General features: G+C 57.4%; 2 protein-coding genes and 1 long non-coding RNA gene across 6 annotated transcripts; 1 reads left to right on the top strand and 2 right to left on the bottom strand.

The window, feature by feature from the left end:
• Positions 1-399: 399 nt before the first annotated feature.
• ARL6IP4 (ARF like GTPase 6 interacting protein 4) lies at positions 400-6,463 on the bottom strand. Of its 4 annotated transcripts, none has more exons than XM_085593345.1 (6): positions 6,151-6,463; positions 3,946-4,143; positions 3,287-3,628; positions 2,778-2,895; positions 1,541-1,610; positions 400-1,351 (listed from the first exon to the last, which is right to left on the bottom strand). In XM_085593345.1, exons 2-6 carry the CDS (start codon positions 4,133-4,135, stop codon positions 1,295-1,297), a joined length of 777 nt encoding a protein of 258 aa, XP_085449471.1. In that variant the 5' UTR covers positions 4,136-4,143; positions 6,151-6,463; the 3' UTR covers positions 400-1,294. The 4 variants fall into 4 exon arrangements, with proteins under 4 accessions (XP_085449471.1, XP_021388421.3, XP_085449470.1 ...); XM_021532746.4 differs by lacking the exon at positions 6,151-6,463 and adding an exon at positions 5,749-5,836; XM_085593344.1 differs by lacking the exon at positions 6,151-6,463 and adding an exon at positions 5,749-5,775 and having other exon boundaries at positions 3,946-4,175.
• LOC110471802 (uncharacterized) lies at positions 5,817-10,188 on the top strand. Its single transcript, XR_002465643.3, has 3 exons — positions 5,817-5,951; positions 7,463-7,611; positions 9,860-10,188. It is a non-coding gene; the product is annotated as an uncharacterized LOC110471802 (long non-coding RNA).
• OGFOD2 (2-oxoglutarate and iron dependent oxygenase domain containing 2) lies at positions 6,506-12,218 on the bottom strand. Its single transcript, XM_021532815.4, has 7 exons — positions 11,947-12,218; positions 11,815-11,871; positions 9,743-9,853; positions 9,170-9,269; positions 8,292-8,416; positions 7,634-7,888; positions 6,506-7,110 (listed from the first exon to the last, which is right to left on the bottom strand). The coding sequence occupies exons 1-7, from the start codon at positions 12,067-12,069 to the stop codon at positions 6,832-6,834; spliced, it is 1,050 nt and encodes a 349-aa protein (XP_021388490.3). The 5' UTR covers positions 12,070-12,218; the 3' UTR covers positions 6,506-6,831.
• Between the last annotated feature and the right edge of the window lie 4,984 nt (positions 12,219-17,202).

Genomic DNA, 17,202 nt, shown 5'->3' with positions numbered 1-17,202 from the left:
TGTTTGCTGCATTTCCTATTAGTTCTAGAAGCCTTACGGTCCCCTCCCTCTGCCTGTTGATACCTTTGACTGTCAATTTTATATTCCAACAATGTTAGTTATATTTTATTTATAAAAAATTGCTCTAGGGGTACCAGCTGTGCGTGGGGAACCAGCGGGGGGATGCCCGAGGGCGCCGGGTACGCCCCGCGTGTGCCGTGCCGATGACTCGCGTGTGTGTGGCAAACCTTCTGTACAACTTCCTTCTCCTCCTTGCTGTTAGTGCATCGTTCCAATGCCTGGTGTGCTTTGTGTACAGTACCATTGTGAGTTACACAGATTAAAGAAATGGGAAGGCTCTACTCCCGTCTGCTTTTTTTTGGGGTGGGGGAATACTCTAGAAATGGACAAGTCATCAAATGTGAGCAGGTGCCAGTTTAATGGAGTTACAGCCATGAACAGAATGAGGAAACCCTCTGTGGAGATCAGTCCTGCAGGACCCATTTGTCCTTTAACCCATTTCTCCTTTTCTTTTTTACAGTTTATAGACTTATGGACTTTTCAGCAAGGGAAAAGGCTGCTGTGTTTGCTTCACGGCAGCCCTGGGCCCCGAGAAGCCCAGAGCCCCAGCGCTGCGCTGTGGGGAAGGGACACAAGTTGCATGCAGGAGCAGAGAGCAAGGCAAAGCCACCTCTCCACAAAGCACACCTGCACAGATGCCAGTGCCGTGTGCCAGGTCAGTGCTCCCCTACCCGAGGCTGCAGAAAGGCTGGAGAAGCCCCGGGGCACAGTGGAGGGTGGCACTCAGGGGTGCAGCGGAGCTGCAGCCTGAGCAGAGCCACAGCCACTCCTCTCTGAGCAGGGCCAGTGAGTGCAAGGGGCCTGTGAGCCAGATCCAGCAGGGAAAGGGCCATGGGCAGCCCCTGAAGGAAAGAAGTGGCAGCCAGCTGCGTGTCTGTGGCCTGGGTACACCCTGTCCTGGCCACAGTGTTGGCTCCCCAGAGCACCCTGAGGTGCTCAGCACCCTTGAGCCTGTCCCCTGGGTGCTGCTGAGCTCCTCCAGTATCCAGAGGAGCATTGGGGCAAATGGCTCAAGTACATTACAGCCACACTGGCCTGAGCTGGGACAGGGAGGGGAGAAGCTGTTTACTGGGAGATGAGCCACTGAAGTCACTCTCCTTCCCAGTCAGTAACTTACAGAGCAGCTGGAAAGGGCCCCTGGGGAACATCTTGACACGGTGCTGTCCAGAGGCAGAGGCTCCCCCGGGCTGGCAGGGGCAGCAGGACGGGCTCCTGGGCTGGCTGCTGCCTGCTCTCACTGCAGCATCCCTGTCCTCACCTGGAATGCCAGCCCGTCCCCACGCGTGGCTTGCTGCAAGGGACACACGGCACTCACAGCACTCCCTGCCCAGGGCTGCAGGACCACAAGCACCGCCCCGGGGGCCCTGGCAGTGCTGCCAGGGCTCAGCTTGTCCCCAGGGTGGAAGCCCAGCCCCTCTGGGTGCAGCAGCTCCCTGGCTGTGCCCAGCCACCCCGTGCAGCTCGTGCCAGTTCCCACTACCTTGTTAATCTCCTTGTGCCTCTCCTTGCTGACGATTTCTTCCAGGACTTCCCCGTCCCCCTTAATGAGCCTGCAAGACAAGCACAGGAGCCAGTGAGGGATCTGGCAAGTTCCTGCAGCTGCAAAGGTGCTGACCCCCACCCCGAGGGCACCTGCTGTGCCCCAGCTCCCCCAGACCCAGGAGCAGCTGCTGGGCTGATGCACCTCCAGGCAAGGCTAGCGCTGACCCACCCCTGACATTGTATTTTGTGACTTTGTTTTTGTGTCAAGCTTAAACGGCACAGCAGGCTTTGCCATTGCTTCTGTGGGATAATTGTCACCACACTGCAGCAAGGACAGGAGTGTTCCCCTGAGAACTGAGGCCAGCTGGCTCTGCCCCAGGCTGTGGGCACTGCCTGCTGTGTGCAGTCAGTCACACTGGCACAGCAAAACACTCCTAATAAAAGCATCCCTGTCACCCTACAATCCACAGTGCCTCAATCCATGCAAAACCTCTTTTTTTTTTTTTCTTTTCATAGAATTCAGGTGTGGTCCTGGCTGCCCCAGGAAAGTGCAAAGCCATTCAGGAACAGGAGCCAGTTTGGGCCTGAAATGCAGCCAGGCCAGGGAATATCTTGCTGAGCAAATTCCATGCAGTGTTGGAGGTGGCTCACACCTCTAGACATGAACAGAAATTTAATTGTCTTCATTACGTGCCTTACAGGGAACCGACCTTTGTTCCACACCTCCCTGAGCCCTGCAGGCTGCCTTCTATTTTAAGACTGGACTTGTCATACCCAATTCTCTTCAGCATGACGTTTTCTGCTTGCTGAGAAGATGCAGTTTATTAAAAACTGGGTCATTTCTGTTTGGCAGCTAAATGAACTTGGGTTTGATCGCTGTCTGTAACCCCACAGAGCACATGCTCCTCATTCCCACCTGGTGTCAACCAGGGCCCAGGGCTTTGGAGCTGGAAGGTAACTGGATGCAACAGTGGGAGACTGGGACACAGCCCAGTGTCCCTTGTGTGGAGCCCCAGCACAATTCGATGATTTGGTGTCATTGTGTCACTTTCTGGGTAAGTCACACCAGGCCTGACGAGGGGGGACCTGTGATGGGTTGGCTCAGGCCTTTGCTGCTGAAGGAAGGCTGGTTCAGCTGTGGTGCTGCAGTGCCATGGACAGGCATCCTGCAGGCCTGCAGCCCACTCAGCATGATGGGAATGGAGAAGCCATCTCCCTTTTCCCCAGGGTCATACCTGGTTCTCCCCGTTTCGGGATCCACCACTCTCCTTATGACGCTCTGCCTCGCGTCCCACTCCTCCTTGGTCATTGGCTTCATGGCCTGGATCCGGGATTTCTGTTCATCTGTCAGAACTGGAGTGCAGTGCTCAGTCAGGAGAGGGGCCCAGCACCAGGGCTTCAGCCCACAGACAACATCCCACACTGACTCCCGGCAGTGCTCGGGGTGTGGTGACAAACCTCACAAAGAAAGGGACGTTTCACATCCCAAAACCAGGACCAGCTTTGCCAGGATTTACTGCTGTGTCCTTCCATTTGGCCTCTTTGTTCCCCACTCACATCCATAAACCACATCCTAACACTTTACAAATCAGACTCTGAGTGTGGCTCAAAGGTGGGCAAAGGGAGGGGAGCCAGGGGCTCCTCCCTGTACCCAGCCCTGCCTCCCTCAGACACCCCTCATGGAAAGGGAGCAGCACAACTCCTGTGTGCACAGGCTCCAGCAGGAGGGAAAGAGCTTCGTTACCTGGCCCAGAGTCCACCACTGATTCCTTCTGCCACTGCTCCAGCGAGGGGCCAGGCACCTCCTCTCCCTTGGCTTTCTCCTCTTTAGCCCTCTCCTTTGCCTTCTTTTTTGATTTCTTCTTGATTTTTTTCTTCTTCTTCTTCCTCTTCTTTTTATCTTTCTGTTTCACTTGCTTTTTTTTGCTGTCTTGACTCTTCTTCACTTTGGAGTCACTGTCACTGGAGTCATCAGAAGAGGAGCTGGAAGAAGAGGAAGATGAGGAGGAGCTGGTGGACGAAGATGTCCCAGAGGAAGAGGTGCTGGCCTTCCTCTTCTTCTTGTCCTTTCCTTCCTTTTTCTTTTCTGCAATACACAAGAAGAGGGTGAGTGGAGCAGCCCTGGCCCTGCAGCAGCAGAGATGTTGGTTTATCTCCCTCCCAGCCTGGAATTCCCCTCTGTGCCCACATTTAACCCAGGATGCTCTGTGGTCCCAGCCAGCTCAGCTCGTGGAGGGGCTGAGGGCTCTGCACTTGTGAGAACAAGACCAAAGCGGGCACAAAGTGCAGGATGAGGTGACAGACACCAACGAGAACCAGGGACCCTCTTCTCCCCCCAGGCCCTCTCTGTGCACCTGCCCCAGGGAAATGTGGTGTGAGCACAGGCTCAGGGGCCTTCCTCACCTTCCCTGGCTGCTGCCGAGCTCGAGGTGTGTCCCTGAGAGCCAGAGATCCTCTTCCTCACCGGAGAGCTGCCGCCCTGCTGCGAGTCCTTGCTGCTCTTCCTCCGTTTCTTCTCCTTCCTCTCCTGCCTGCTCCGAGAACCGCTCTGGCTCCTGCTCCGCGACCGCTTCCGCGAGCGGCTGTGGGCCATGGCAGCTCCTGGGGGAAAGGGGCACGTCAGGGCACCAACCCTGCCCAGCAGCCCCAAAATCCTTCACTCCAGTCTGAGCCAAAGCCCTGGCAATCCTGCTCCTGTCAAACCCCCTCCCTGCTCACACCCACTCTGCCCGTCCAGCCCCCAGCAGGGAGCCCTGGGCAGGGAGCTGGCACAGGGACAGCGCTCAGCTGCCCCACACAGCTGTCCCCAGGCAGCTTGTCCACCTTCCTGCAGGTTTTCCCTGTGCTCCTGCTGTCCCTGGAGGATGGGGCTGGCCCTGCTGCAGAGGGGCATGGACAGCACAGGCAGGGGGGGATGGACACCGCAGCCACGGCCAGCAGAACAAAACGTCCTCCCCGAGTCAATCGCCCCAGTACTTAAAATGCTCTGAGCAGGTACAAGCCAAGGGGAAGAATGAATTTTTAATATTCCAATTCACTCTTAGAAAACAGATGATGCACTGAGCTGCTACCCCTGTCCATCAGCCCCAGGGATGCCGGCGGCCCCAGGCCAGTGTGAGCCGTACTCTCATTAATTTAAAAAACAAACTGGCACCGTGGGCAGAGCAGGAGCTGGGAAACGCTTTCTCACAGCCACCTTCCAACCTCCACATTTAATGAATTGTTTGTTTACCACCTCAGCATTCCCAGGCAGCAATTTGGATTTGCTCCCGAGCAAATCAGACCTTTGATTGATTTCCATAGGGAAATTTCAATCAGAAAACAAACCCCAGAACCAACCACAACCATTAGAGGGAAGGATGAGAGGATGAGTCCTCCATGCACACACACCCAGCAGCCGCCCCTAGCAGCAGGGTCTTGCTGGGGACAGCGTCAGGGGCTTGGATCTTTCCGTTCTGGCTGTGGCAGCAGGAAACCCCCACTGTTGTACAGCCCCAGCAGCAGGATCGATGACCGGAGCTGGGCTCAGACAGCGGCGTCCCAGCGACGAATCCCAAATCCGCCCCAGCAGCACCCCGGGCTGCCTGTGCTGGGCTCTCGCCTCCGCCCTGGCACCAGGCGGAGCCCCCAGCGACTCCTCCTGCCCAGCCACCCTGCCAGGCCGGGCCCTGGGGCTGCAGGGCCGTCCCGGCACGGGGAGCCTGCGGCACGCAAGGTGCGCTGGCCCTTTAAGAGCTCAGAACGAGGTGCTCTGTCCCTTTAAGAGCTCAGAACGCGGTGCTCTGTCCCTTTAAGAGCTCGGCACGAGGTGCGCTGGCCCTTTAAGAGCTCGGCACGAGGTGCTCTGTCCCTTTAAGAGCTCGGCACAAGGTGCGCTGGCCCTTTAAGAGCTCGGCACAAGGTGCGCTGGCCCTTTAAGAGCTCAGAACGAGGTGCTCTGTCCCTTTAAGAGCTCGGCACGAGGTGCTCTGTCCCTTTAAGAGCTCGGCACGAGGTGCGCTGTCCCTTTAAGAGCTCCGCGGGCGCGTTCTGCGCGCGGCTCCGAGCGCGGCCCCTTTAAGAGCGCAGCTCTCTATGCGCCCCCCGGCCCCGCGGCCGCCGCCGCGCTCGGGCCTGCGCCCCCCCGGCCCGCCCTTCTCCGGTGTCCTCGGGCGGCCCGGGCCGGCCCCGCCGCAGGCCCGGGGGCGGGAGGGAGCGGGGACTCACCGGGCCGGGTCCCGCCGCCCCGAGCGGGGCTCCCGCCGCCGGGGCCGCGCTGGCCGCCTCCCGCCCCCGTCCGCCGCGCGCGGGGCCGGGCGGCAGCCGGGCCGCGATCTTTGGTTCCGGGGACCGCCTCGCCCGGGCCGCGGCTCAATTTTTGGGGTGGATTCGAGCAGATTTGGGAGCGCTCACGTTCGCCAGTGAATGAGGTAAAGGCTTCGAGACCGCGTTTTTGGTAGCGACTCCTCGCTCAGATACAACCGCCGGTTTCCTTCCCCCGGTGTAATTTCACTGAGCTTTGCTAATGAGCAGCTCATCAGCGCCCTGTGCGAATGGCAGCCCCGGCCAAAATGCAATAAACGCCTTTTGTGCGAGCTCGCCCGCTCACGTTCAGCCTTGCACACTTACCGACGTGACTGCCCTTGTGCGCTAATTACTGCACTGAGCACATCAATGGAAAACCCCTCATGAACTCAGCGGCATAAAGTTCACAAAATAGTAACTCAGCTTAATAAGGTTCACAAAACCTTTGAAAGGGAAGTTTCTGCTCCCAAGAAGCCTTGGGAGATCTCTCAGCTACCCTGGGGACTCAGCGTTGCTCCTGGTGGATTTTTCTGAGCCTGGGTTAGACAAACATCCAGTGATGGTAATTCCCAGCAGCTCACTATGAATCCCCTGGATCTCATTCCTGAGCTGGTCCTTCCGGGCCACTCAGTAACACAAAGCTCCTCCCCTCCCCTGGCAGAGGACAGGAGGCCCCAAGAACGCAGAGAAATGGTTTATTGTACCATTCTTCCCCATTTCCAGTGGGACCTGGGGTGCTGCTGTTGGCAGAGAGGCCAAGGCGCTTTGGGTGTTTTCCTTGTGCACATGGAAATGCCGACAGAGCTCCTGCAGAGGATCAGAGTTGGGGTTTCTGTGCCTTACAGAGTCCTCCAGCCCCAGCCTGAGCCCTCAGGAACCAAGTTCCAGCTCTTCCAGCTGGAATCCTGGCAGGGCTGGCTTTAGAGCTGCTCCTTGCAGGACTCGTGCAGCCTGGGAGGTCAGAAAGGGGCTCTGGGCAGCTCAGCATGGGGAAATCCCCCCCTGCTACCCCAGGGCACAGGCACTGACGGGCTGGGGCAGCTCCTCCTGCACTTGGGGCTCTGTGAAGCCGTCCCCGAAGCCCTCGGCCTCCACCAGCTGGGGTTTCCTGTGGCACATGGGGCACAGCTGGTTCCGCACTGCCGAGCATCTCATCCACACGATGAGGTTCCAGCGCTGCCCCGAGCCGATGGGCAGGGCCCCGTGGATCTGCCCCCCCCGGTGCAGCAGCCCCCGGCCCACCACGTGCTCCACCTCGATGTACTTGGGCACGGGGCTGGGATCCTGGAACAAAGGCAGGGGGATTTGCTGTCACATCACTGAATCCCTCAGATGGTTTACATTTGTCACCCCTTACCCCACAGCGCAAACCCTCATTCCCAGTGCCGAGGTCAGAGGGAATTTAGAGAGATTCAAGCAAAAAAGCCTCATGTTTCACTGCTGCATGGGAGCTTCTGCCCCTCTCTTGCCCTAAAAACAGGTGCTGGAGATTTAGGTTGAAGTCACATCTGAAATAAATCTCTCCCTCAGCACCACCCTGCTCACAGTGTCACATGCAGAAAGGGGGGATGGTTTGTTTCACTCCAGTTTCTACTGTGAAGCCGTGTCTGTCCTCTCTTTAAAATAATGAATATAGGTATTGGATATGGGAATACTGCAGCGAAAGAGGCTCCTGTATAACCAAGCCATGAAAAAACATGGGGAAGGACAGAGCGGGTTTGACTGCCAGAAGTGAAGAACTGCTTTGCAGAGCACAGTGGATGCCTTGAAGCTGAGGGGTGAGAGGTGAGTGGGACGTGTTCAGTACCTGGTTGAAATCCCCAAAGTACAAGTTTCCTTCTGTGAATTCTTTTCCCAGGGAAACGTTCAAGGTGACTTCAGCGTTGTCGTAGTGCGAGCTCAGGTCCAGGTCCTCGTGCAGGGAGTACTTGACCACGAAGGCTTTGTGGCTGTCCAGGCAGGCCCCGCCCAGCTCCGGGTACAGCAGGGCCGTGATGGGCCGGAGCCGCTCCCGCAGCGGCGTCAGGAAAGGCTCGTCCATGCCCAGCTCGTTCAGCAGAACCTGTGCCGAGGACATCAGGGGGGAGCAGCTCAGGAGCCTCGTCTGCTCTGTCCTCCCCAGCCCTGCTGCTGGCTCAAGTCACTTTGGAGCAAAGGCTCCAGCTACAGGGAAAAGGAAGGAGGATCAAGGTGGAGAGGGATGGGGGGAAACACAGAGTAGTAAGATCAAAGGGTGAGTGCTCTTTAAGAACCGTCTCTGATTTAAATTTGGAGGAGAAGGTGCTCTTTGCTCCGAGCTATCAACTCCCTCCCCTTCCCCTGCATTCCCATTTTCTTCTGTCCCTGTAACATTCCCTCAGCTCTGTGAGCTCAAGTGTGAAATGAGAGCCCCCTTGGACTGGAGGGAAGTGAGGAGGTGAGCACAGTGAACGCTGCCCCTAAGGAAGCACAAGGATGAGTCCTACCCCATAGTTGTTCATGGTGTTGGGCCTGCCTTTGGGCATATCCGACTGCTCAAAGTTCTCCAGCTCATCCACCAGGGCCTGGCAGAACTGCTCTGTGAACACTGGGAGCCGATAGATCCTCTTGTCTGTGGGGACAGGGGGGACAGGGTTTGCTGGGGAGATTCCCAGTGCTCCTGCCTGCCTGTCCAGTGCACTGTGCTGGTGGCAGGGAGAGCACAGCTCCCACAGGCTCCACTCTGCTGGGACCATTTCCTGGATCAGCCCTGGGCTGTGTTTGTTGTTTCTCATGCTGGTCCCCCATTGCCAGAGCAGAAGGCTGTGTCTGGAACTGGTGTCCTGGATAAATCCAGGAGCTCTGCACACAGACATTGCTGTCCTTTGCCTTGAGGAAAGGAGGCAGCTCTGCCTCTTCCCCTCTGCATCTTGGCAGCTTTTCTGGCAGGCAGGGAGCTCCACGGCTGCCTCCAGGGAACCTGAAAGCCCAGCTCTCTCTTTCAAAGACTGAAACTAGACTGAAGCTGTTTCAGCCCAGACTAACCCACAGGAACTGTCTGCAATGGGAAAGCACCTGGGGAGGGAAAACCAAGCTCCCTGGGCTCCCAGTGCTCCCTTAGCAGGATCCCTGGTGAGGTGTGGTACCACCAAAATCCCAGCCCTGCTGCAGCTGGAGCCTCTGGTGAGACATCAGCAGGCTGGGATGGGAAAGCAGAAAGCAGCCTCTGATCCAGAGCAGAACTGCTGCCTCTCCAGAGACCCTCCTGAGGCAGGAGTAACATCCCGAGTGCCTCAGCTTCTGTCACAGCAGAGCTGCTCCACACAGGCCTTGGGAACAGCTGTCACCAGGGAGATCTGTGTGCCTGAGGTGCTGTTTTCTTTACCTGAGAAGGACTCGAGGTAGCTCAGGAGGCCTTGGAGATCAGCAGCTGGAGATGTGCAGAACCTCTCGATTTCTAGAAATTCTGGGGCCAGGAAGGAATCCTGGTGTCAAGGGAGGGATGGGAAAAGCACACAGAAACACAATCAGCCTGCACAGCCCGAGAGGGAAATGGACTCCCAGGGAAATACCCAGGCCCTAGGGAGCAAGGCTGAGTCACACTCGGGTAATTCCACGGCAGGAAATGCAGAATGCACTGGTGCTTTACCTGGTGGGGCAGGGGAGTTGCTGCTTGCTTTAGTTCATGGATGTTTTTAGGAGTAACTGGCCAGAATTATCACAGACATGGCAGGAAAAAGCCTTTCCTGGCTGGAACACCAGGAATCCTGCCTGGAGAGCACACTGTGCTGTTGTGTTTTTAAAGTTTTAAATCCAGTTTTCACATGCTACACCCGTGTTTTAATTCAGTGCAGCTTCAGCACTGTGCAATCCTGAGGAGAGGGGAAAATAAACTGACAAAATAAAAATCTCAGGTGATTTTTTTCTGGGTGCAAGAGATTCCAAACCTTCTGTGTACCTGCAGAGTGTACACCTCTGGGTGTTTTGGTTTGTAGCACTTGGAGATGATTGCTCTGCGTTCCACTGAGTGATGGGTTAGCTGTTTCCTTCTCTGCACTTCTGCCTCAACCTGCAGGTAAACAACAGAGCACACTGTCAGAAATCAGCAGGGCTGAGTGAAACAGCTCCAGGAATCTGCTCATTGCTTTGAAGCAGTCATTTTTGTTTGGGGGCAACTCCGGGAGACAGAGTGTGTGGTCAAGACAAGTCCAGCAAATATCTGGAAAGCCAAATGCCTGAGAGGAGTTGATGTTCCCTTTACACCTGGCTTAAAAAGTGACCGAGGACTTTTCTGTGGAAGTGTCAAGAGGAGCTGGGAGGCATCCTGACACCTCCTGAATCTGGTTTTTGTTCTGACAATAGAGGCATTGTCCAAAACAAAGACACCTGGTGGGAGTGAGACAAGTCTTGTCATGAAGGGATTACTGCTTAGTGTGGTGGAGACAGGCTAAACTGCCCTTTCAGAGCAAACAGCTGATCCAGGCAGCTCCTCCCGTTGATTTCCCCCTCCTGAGATTCATTTGTAGCAGTCCTCACTGAGGGGTGAGTGAGCAGCCATTCCCTGGACCAAGCAGCTCCTGTGCTCATTCCCTTTCCCTCAGTGTCAGGCCCTGAAGGTCTTGGGAACCAAGCAGGCAAATCAAACAGATTTCTCAGCTTCCTTCCTCTTCCTCTCCCTCCCAGCCCCAAGGTCCCTGGGCAGGGCTCTGTAACCCAGCACTGCCTAAAAAGCCAATATCGAGTTCTAAGTGGGAAATTTGGTCTGGAATTGCTGCTGGACAGGGAGAGCTGTGCCCTCCCCCAGCCAGGGACAGCCACTGTCACCTGCTTCCTGCCAGCACTGGGTCACTCATTATTATTATTAAAATTACATTTGTTTATGTAATTAAGTCTCCTTTATGATGTTTATATTAACACAGCAAACCTTGTGTGCAGATCTGCAGAGAGCCCAGGTGATTTAAAAGTGCTTAGGACCGAGGTGATTATAAATTACAGCCAAAGTTAGGATCTTGTTTTATAAATTCTGTATGACATTGCTCGTTGTGCTCCATTGATTCTGCCTGGGGAAATCCTATGCTGTTCTACTCATAAATTCTCTGAGTATGAATCATAATGCCCAGTTAATAAAGCTTTAATTAACAGCATGATTTACAGCCACCATAATTCTGCCAAGAATTCCTAAAAGAACCTGTCTGTCCCCTTAGTGTCAGGTGACATTGGAGCTGGTGAGTGACTGGTCCCTGTCCCTGGCTTGGAAAGAGGCAGAGATTCCGTGAGAAAGGGTGAATTTCTGCAGGTTCCATCTCGGGGCTGCCTTTACAAATGATTGGCGCAAGAAGGGACAGGAAAAGACAAACCAGGGCACTGGGAGCCAGCGGAGTAAATCCAAGGAGGGAGCGGCTCTGCGGCCGCTGGGAGGTGTTGAATGACAGGATTTAATCGCAGGGTGTTCGCTGCATAAACTCCTCGCTGATGGGGAGTTCTTCCCTCGGGACTGGGTCGGGACGCGGTGCCGGGAGCTCCGCCCCGGCTCCGGGGGGCTCCGGGGAGTCCCAAATTCCCTCGGGGGCCGGGGGGCCGGGGATCCCCGGGACCGGGGCTGCTGCAGAGAGCCCCGGGGCAGAGGGGTGGGCAGAGGGGTGGGCAGAGGGATGGAGCAGCGCTGCTGGCACAGCTGGGGGTGTCCTGCTGGACAGGAGAAGCTTTGGGGTGACCTCCGTGTGGCCTCGCAGGGACCGACAAAAAACGATGGGAGAGAGACAATTCCCAAGGGCTGGAGCGACAGGACACAGGGAATGGCTTCGCACTGACAGAGGGCAGGGGAAGATGGCATTTGGGGGGAAAAATTCCTCCCTGTGAGGGAGGCGAGCCCTGGCACGGGGTGCCCAGAGCAGCCGTGGCTTGGCTGCCCCTGGATCCCTGGCAGGACACCGGGGCTTGGAGCAGCGGGCGGTGTCCCTGCCACGCCGGGATGAGTGTTACGTCCCTCCGAGCCCCCCCGGGCGGTGGCCGTGGGGCTGCCCCGCTCACCTCCCTCAGCACCTCCCGGAGCTGCTCCTCGCTGCGGCAGCCGCGCTCCCGCAGCGCCTGCAACACACGGGCCCGTCAGCGCCGCGGCCGCGGGCACGGCCCGCCGCCCGGCCCCGCCCGGCCCCGCGCTACCCGGCCGTGGTCCCGGCGGAGCTGCGGCCCGTCCCGGTACCGCACGTGCAGCCCGAACCGCCGCACGAAGATGTTGTCGGTGAAGAAGCAGGCGCACCCGCGGAACGGCCGGCCCGCCGACATGTTTCCTGCCGGCGGACGCGTCTCGGTCCGGCCCTCAAAGCGCTCCGCTTCCGTCCGCGGGAGGGCGCGTCGGCAAATTCCCAACCGGGGCGAAGCGGAGAGCGGCGGGACTCGCCCGTTCCGCCCGGTTTGACGCTCGTCGTTTCTGTCGCCTCCGTGACGCCACCGCGGCGCGGCCCCGCGGCCGCTGCCCCGCAGGGCTCTCTGCCGGGCCGGCTCCGCCGGGAGCGGCAGCGGCCGCCGCGGGCTCTTTGCAGACGCTCCCTGAGCCGCGCCGGCGGGGGCGCGCACGGGCGGCGGGGGCGCGCGGCCCCGGCCCGGCCCGGCCCGGCCCGGCCCGGCCATGGACGCGGCGCTGCCCGAGGCCGAGCGGGAGGTGGTGGTGGCGGCCGAGCCCTGCGGCCACGGCAGCAAGTTCGAGGACATCTACCGGCTGCTGGCCGAGGGCTGCTTCCCGCCCAGCTTCTGCTCCATCAAGAGGAAGAACCTCAAGCGCTACGCCCAGAAGTTCGTCGTGGACGGTGGGGACCGGGGCAGCGCGGCGGGGTCGGGCTGCCCCGGGCCGCGGCTCGCCCCGGGGGCAGCCCGCGGGGGAAGCCGGCCCCGCACACACGGGGGGATGTGCGGAGCCCCGGCGCGGGGAGGGGACGCGGCTCGGGCAGCGCCGTGCCCCGGCCCCGCCCCGGGGCACCGAGCGGGGCCGGGTCCGCCCGGGCCGGCACCGCCGCTGCCCGGCTGCCCCGTGGGGACCACGGCGGCTTTGTTGTAGCGGAGGATTTCACACAGTCCTGGGTGCAGAAAAGCTCCGTGGGCGTGCGTAGGCGTGATTCCAGTTTAGCAGCTTCTCCGGGGGCAGCGCAGCCCCCGGAGCTGTGTCTCAGCTGGGTTTCCCAGTGTGGAAAATGACCCTTTTCTGGAGGCGAGTGTGGGAGGGCGTTGCAGACAAACCTCTGGCATCCGCAGGCGGCTGCCTCTACTACGTGGGACCCAAGAAGGAGGAGAAGCGCGAGGTGATCGTGGATCCCGAGCGGAGGCGTCAGGTCTTCCTGGAAAGTCATTTTACCGAAATCGGGAACCACCTGGGCCAGAAGAAGACCGTGCACCGCATCCAGAGCCGGTACTACTGGCTGGGCATCGTGAAGGATGTTGTGGACTGGGTAAGTGGAGGCAGTGACCGTGTCGGTGACACCGGTGCTGGCAGCAGTCCCGAGGCAGCAGCCACAGGAGCGCTGGTGCAGGGATGATGTCATTGCCTGTGCATGTGCTGGGAAGCCGCACACCGAGTTATTCTGCAGGTGGATCCTGGAACGTCCCGAGGCAGCTGGGTAGGCTGCATGTCTTCCCCTGAGCCTCCTCAGCCTCCTCGTGCAGAGCAGTTTTGGTCAGCATGGCGATGTGGGATTGTTTCTGACAAGTTGCTGAGTCTAGCTTTGGGCAGTTTGGATTCTTTCCAGAGCTGCCCAATTCCCTAAACTATGGCAAGAGGAGGATCTTGGTGTCTGCTCAGCCACTTTGCCTCTCCTGTTTCATTGCTGGCAGTTCCCTGCAGCAGGACTCTGCAGCACTGTGGTTTAAGGAGTGTGCTTGTATTGCGTGGTCCAAGCTCCTCCAGCATCCTAGGGCTGAGGATTTCTCTAACCAGCAGTAGGAGGTCAAAATACAATAAAAATTTGCCTGGAAACAGGGTGAGAAATAACTTAGCTGTAGGCCACATTGAGAAATTTGGTTATTGTGTCAGAGAAAGCTGTCAGGTGAGCCTTGTGAAAGGTGAGATGCGTCAGCCTGTTGTGTTTTGCCCTCTTTTTTTCCTGCGCCTCATTATTTTATCGGGAGAAAGGAAAGTGCTCAGCCCTGCTGTGTGTCTCAGTGTGCAGTCTGAGTCTGACAGGATCCATCAGCACATTCCCAAGTCCTTTGATCCCTCTTTTCCCTCTCCAGATCAAGATGTGTGAAACGTGCCAGAACGCGGAGCACAACAAGAGCGTGACGCGGAAGGCCAAGCCCGTCAGGGTGGAATCCCCGTGGGAAGTGCTGGGATTAGACATCCACGGTGAGTGAGTGTCTCAAGTGGCTCTCAGGGCTCCTCCCTTCCAGCCGGGAGCGTGGCAGACCTGCTGCCACACGCACCGAGGGAAAGCTGCCGCTGCCTCTCAGGAGGTGCCAAGGAAGCCACAGCAGCAGCCCAGGCTGCAACCTGATCCCTGGGCTTGGCTCAGCTCCCTCTGCACACACGGTGAGAGCTGTGGGCAGGCCTTCTTCGCCAGAACTGAAGCTCCCATGGGTGTATTTTTGCTGACCAAGGTCACCGAAAATGTTCTGGCCAAATGACATTGCAGGAAAGAGTCGTGGTCACTTCTGCAGCGACTGGGTTTTTCACTTTGCCCATCAATGACATAGATTTTTATTTTGTTGGCTGTTTATGCAGGGCCTTTTCCCGAGACAAGCCAGAGCAACACACACGTCCTGCTTGTGACTGACTACTTCACCAAGTGGGTGGAGGCAGCTCCTCTGCAGAAGAAAGATCCCTTCTCCGTGGCTAAAGCCCTGGCTACTGTTTTTTACAGGTGGGCTCCTCTGCTGTTGGTTACATTGCACCTCTGCAGTGCAATGGGGAGCACTGGGGTGTGTTGCAAAAATACCTAGTGTCCTCAGGATGTTTTCCTATGAGAGCAGGAATTCTCCCTTCTACAGGAGAGACCATGCAGTGGCTCTCAGTTGCTCTCTACAAAGTCCTTGGGAAGAGCCTGTTATCCTCCTGTTACGGGCTGAGAAGAAAGGCAGAAACATTTTTTGAGTAGCCCAAGGCCAGGGGAGCTGTGTCCCAGTTCTCTGCAGAAGCTTTAAAGCCATTTCCAGATTTCTCCTAGAAAGTGTTCATGTCACCATGTGACATTGTCCTTGTGGAACACACCGTGGGGCCAGTGGAGATTTGAATTCAGAGCAAGAAGCTGCTCTCATTTCTCCTGCTGCCTCATTATTCAAAAGCAAACAGGCGTGGCTGGTTTGGAGCAGAGGGACCAGCAGACCTCTCTCTGCTCTTGGGGACATGAGGTCATGGCAGCCTCATTAGCACCAGCTCCACTGGAGGGTCCTGTCCCCTTCCTATCCCATTTGCACCCATAAAAATGGAACTCCTTGGGCTCTGCCTCAGCTGATGGAGTAAAACCAGTTGTGTGTCCTCTTCTTGCCCAGGTTTGGTGCCTCCAAGAACATTTACACCAGTCAGAGCTGGGACTTCTGCGAGGAGGTAGGTCTGGTGTGGGGTGGTTCAGGGGGAAGCAATGTGACCTTCAGCCAGCTTTTTGGACAATGTGACCTTCAGCAGGCAGCAGGTCCTGAAGGCAGAGTTGTGATGTGCTGTGTAGTGGGGTGATGTGCTGATGCTGCCATATCCCTGCCCCTGTTGGGAGTGGGAGCTGATTTGCCATTGCTTTCACCTTGGCAGCGATTTAAGATTGTGGATCAGTGGTGCAAGTCCTCTCTGCTCAGAAGGAAAGACAAGGTGCACGAAATTCCAGCCCTACCCTGGGATTAACCCAGCTTCCCACGTCTGTGGAGAGCTTCAAGCACGAGAGCTGTCATTGCAAAACATTTTCTCTGGCTCTGATTTTTCTGGGGAGCGTTTCCTGCTGCACCTCTGCTGGCACAGGGGGACAGTGCCTGTCGTGGCACAGGGGGGACAGTGCCTTGGAGGCTGCTGTGGGGCTGACACGCCGTGATCTCCTGTTATCCCAGGTCAGCCGGCATCTGTGCGAGCGCTGGAACATCTCGCAGCTCCTCACACCCACAGACCCCACAGACCCTCCCAGCCCTGGTGACCGCAGTGCTGAGGTGCTCAGGGCCTCCATCTGCAGCGTGGTGAACGAGAAGCCCAGCGAGTGGGATGCACACCTGGACCCCGTCCTCTTCGAGTTCCGCACCTCGGTCAACTCCGCCACCAAGTACAGCCCCTTCTTCCTCATGTTCAACAGATATGTGTGCCTGTCCTCAGAGGTAACTGCCCCACCCAGGGGAGCCTTGCAGGAGCTTTGTCACTGCCATAGTTGCAGAGTAACACCCCAATCTGTGCCTTGCAGGTGGATTTTGTCAAGGACTCTAAAGAGCAAGGGGCTGGCTCCGGTAAGGCCAACAGCCTCCCGCCGTTCACAGCCACCGTGCAGGAGCAGCAGAACATGGTGAAGGAGATTGTAAGTTTTGTGGTGCCTTGAAATAATTTTGCAGCTAAGTCCAAGCCTGGCCTGAGAGGAGAGGTGGCACCTCAGTGCGTGCCAAGGCAGCAGGAGCAGAGTTGGACCCTCTGGGCCAGCACCACAGGTGGTGCTGCTCAGAGGTGGGTGATGAAATACAAAGGACTGACTTGCCCCATCAGGGTAATGAGAGCTGTGTCCCAGCCTGCCCAGCTCCCTGCCTGGTAATCTGCATCCCAAATCAGCCAAGGGAGTCCCTCCTTAGGCAGGGGCAAGAAGCCTTCAGGGAGATGCTGTGTAACTACAAAGGTTTAAAGTAGCCCTGCTCCAAAATTCCAGAAGGTTTGGGCTACCATGAGGAGTAGTGGCCCAGTGAGATGGGCTTCGGGAGCAAAGTCAGCATGCAGCTCCTGAGTGTCTCTGACATGCTGGGTGACCTTGGGCAGCTCATTTTGTCTCTCTAGTCCTTGGTTCCCTCACTTGAAAAATGACCTCAGTGTCCCCTGTGAAGTGCTTGGTGAGCTGCGTGCCAAAAATCACAGACAAGACTCAAGTGCTTTGTTTGCTCAGTCATTTCTCACACTCCGTCAGGGTTGTGTGGTTCTCTCTGATCTCACCTGGACTGTGGTTGTTCTTGGCAGGGAGCAACAGGAGGAATATGGGACAGGAGGGAGGAGGGCCTGGGAGCTGGATATGTAGGATCTGTTCCTTTTGGCAGCTCAGGCTCGCCAGCTCAGCTCCCCTTTTGTGAAATGGAGCTGCACACTGTGGCACGGGGCAGGGAGAGCTCTGTCCTGTCCCTAAGGGAGCTGCTGTTGGGATCACTGGCTCTCTCCTGCATCCAGGCAGGGGTCGGGCTTGTAATTAGCAGGAGGTGATAAAGCTTCCCTGGGCTTTGTGGCACTCCAGCCTAGATCCCCTTCTGCCCTCTACTGATGGAGCACTG

Source organism: Lonchura striata, chromosome 15, assembly GCF_050655825.1.
Source record: "Lonchura striata isolate lonStrDom1 chromosome 15, ASM5065582v1, whole genome shotgun sequence".
Lineage (NCBI taxonomy): Eukaryota > Metazoa > Chordata > Aves > Passeriformes > Estrildidae > Lonchura > Lonchura striata.
This window is presented reverse-complemented; position numbering and strand designations above follow the sequence as displayed.

Bases quoted from the DNA above. Each gene is read 5' to 3' on its own strand.
- OGFOD2 (XM_021532815.4), bottom strand. From the start codon at position 12,069: ATGTCGGCGGGCCGGCCGTTCCGCGGGTGCGCCTGCTTCTTCACCGAC. The intron at 9,270-9,742 runs GTACACAGAAGG...CCTTGACACCAG, and splicing joins CAGAGGTGTACACTCTGCAG to GATTCCTTCCTGGCCCCAGA. The intron at 7,111-7,633 runs GTACTGAACACG...CCTTTGTTCCAG, and splicing joins ACTTTGGGGATTTCAACCAG to GATCCCAGCCCCGTGCCCAA.
- ARL6IP4 (XM_085593345.1), bottom strand. From the start codon at position 4,135: ATGGCCCACAGCCGCTCGCGGAAGCGGTCGCGGAGCAGGAGCCAGAGC. The intron at 3,629-3,945 runs GTGAGGAAGGCC...TGTGTATTGCAG, and splicing joins CTCGGCAGCAGCCAGGGAAG to AAAAGAAAAAGGAAGGAAAG. The intron at 1,611-2,777 runs GTATGACCCTGG...CTTGTCTTGCAG, and splicing joins CCCGAAACGGGGAGAACCAG to GCTCATTAAGGGGGACGGGG.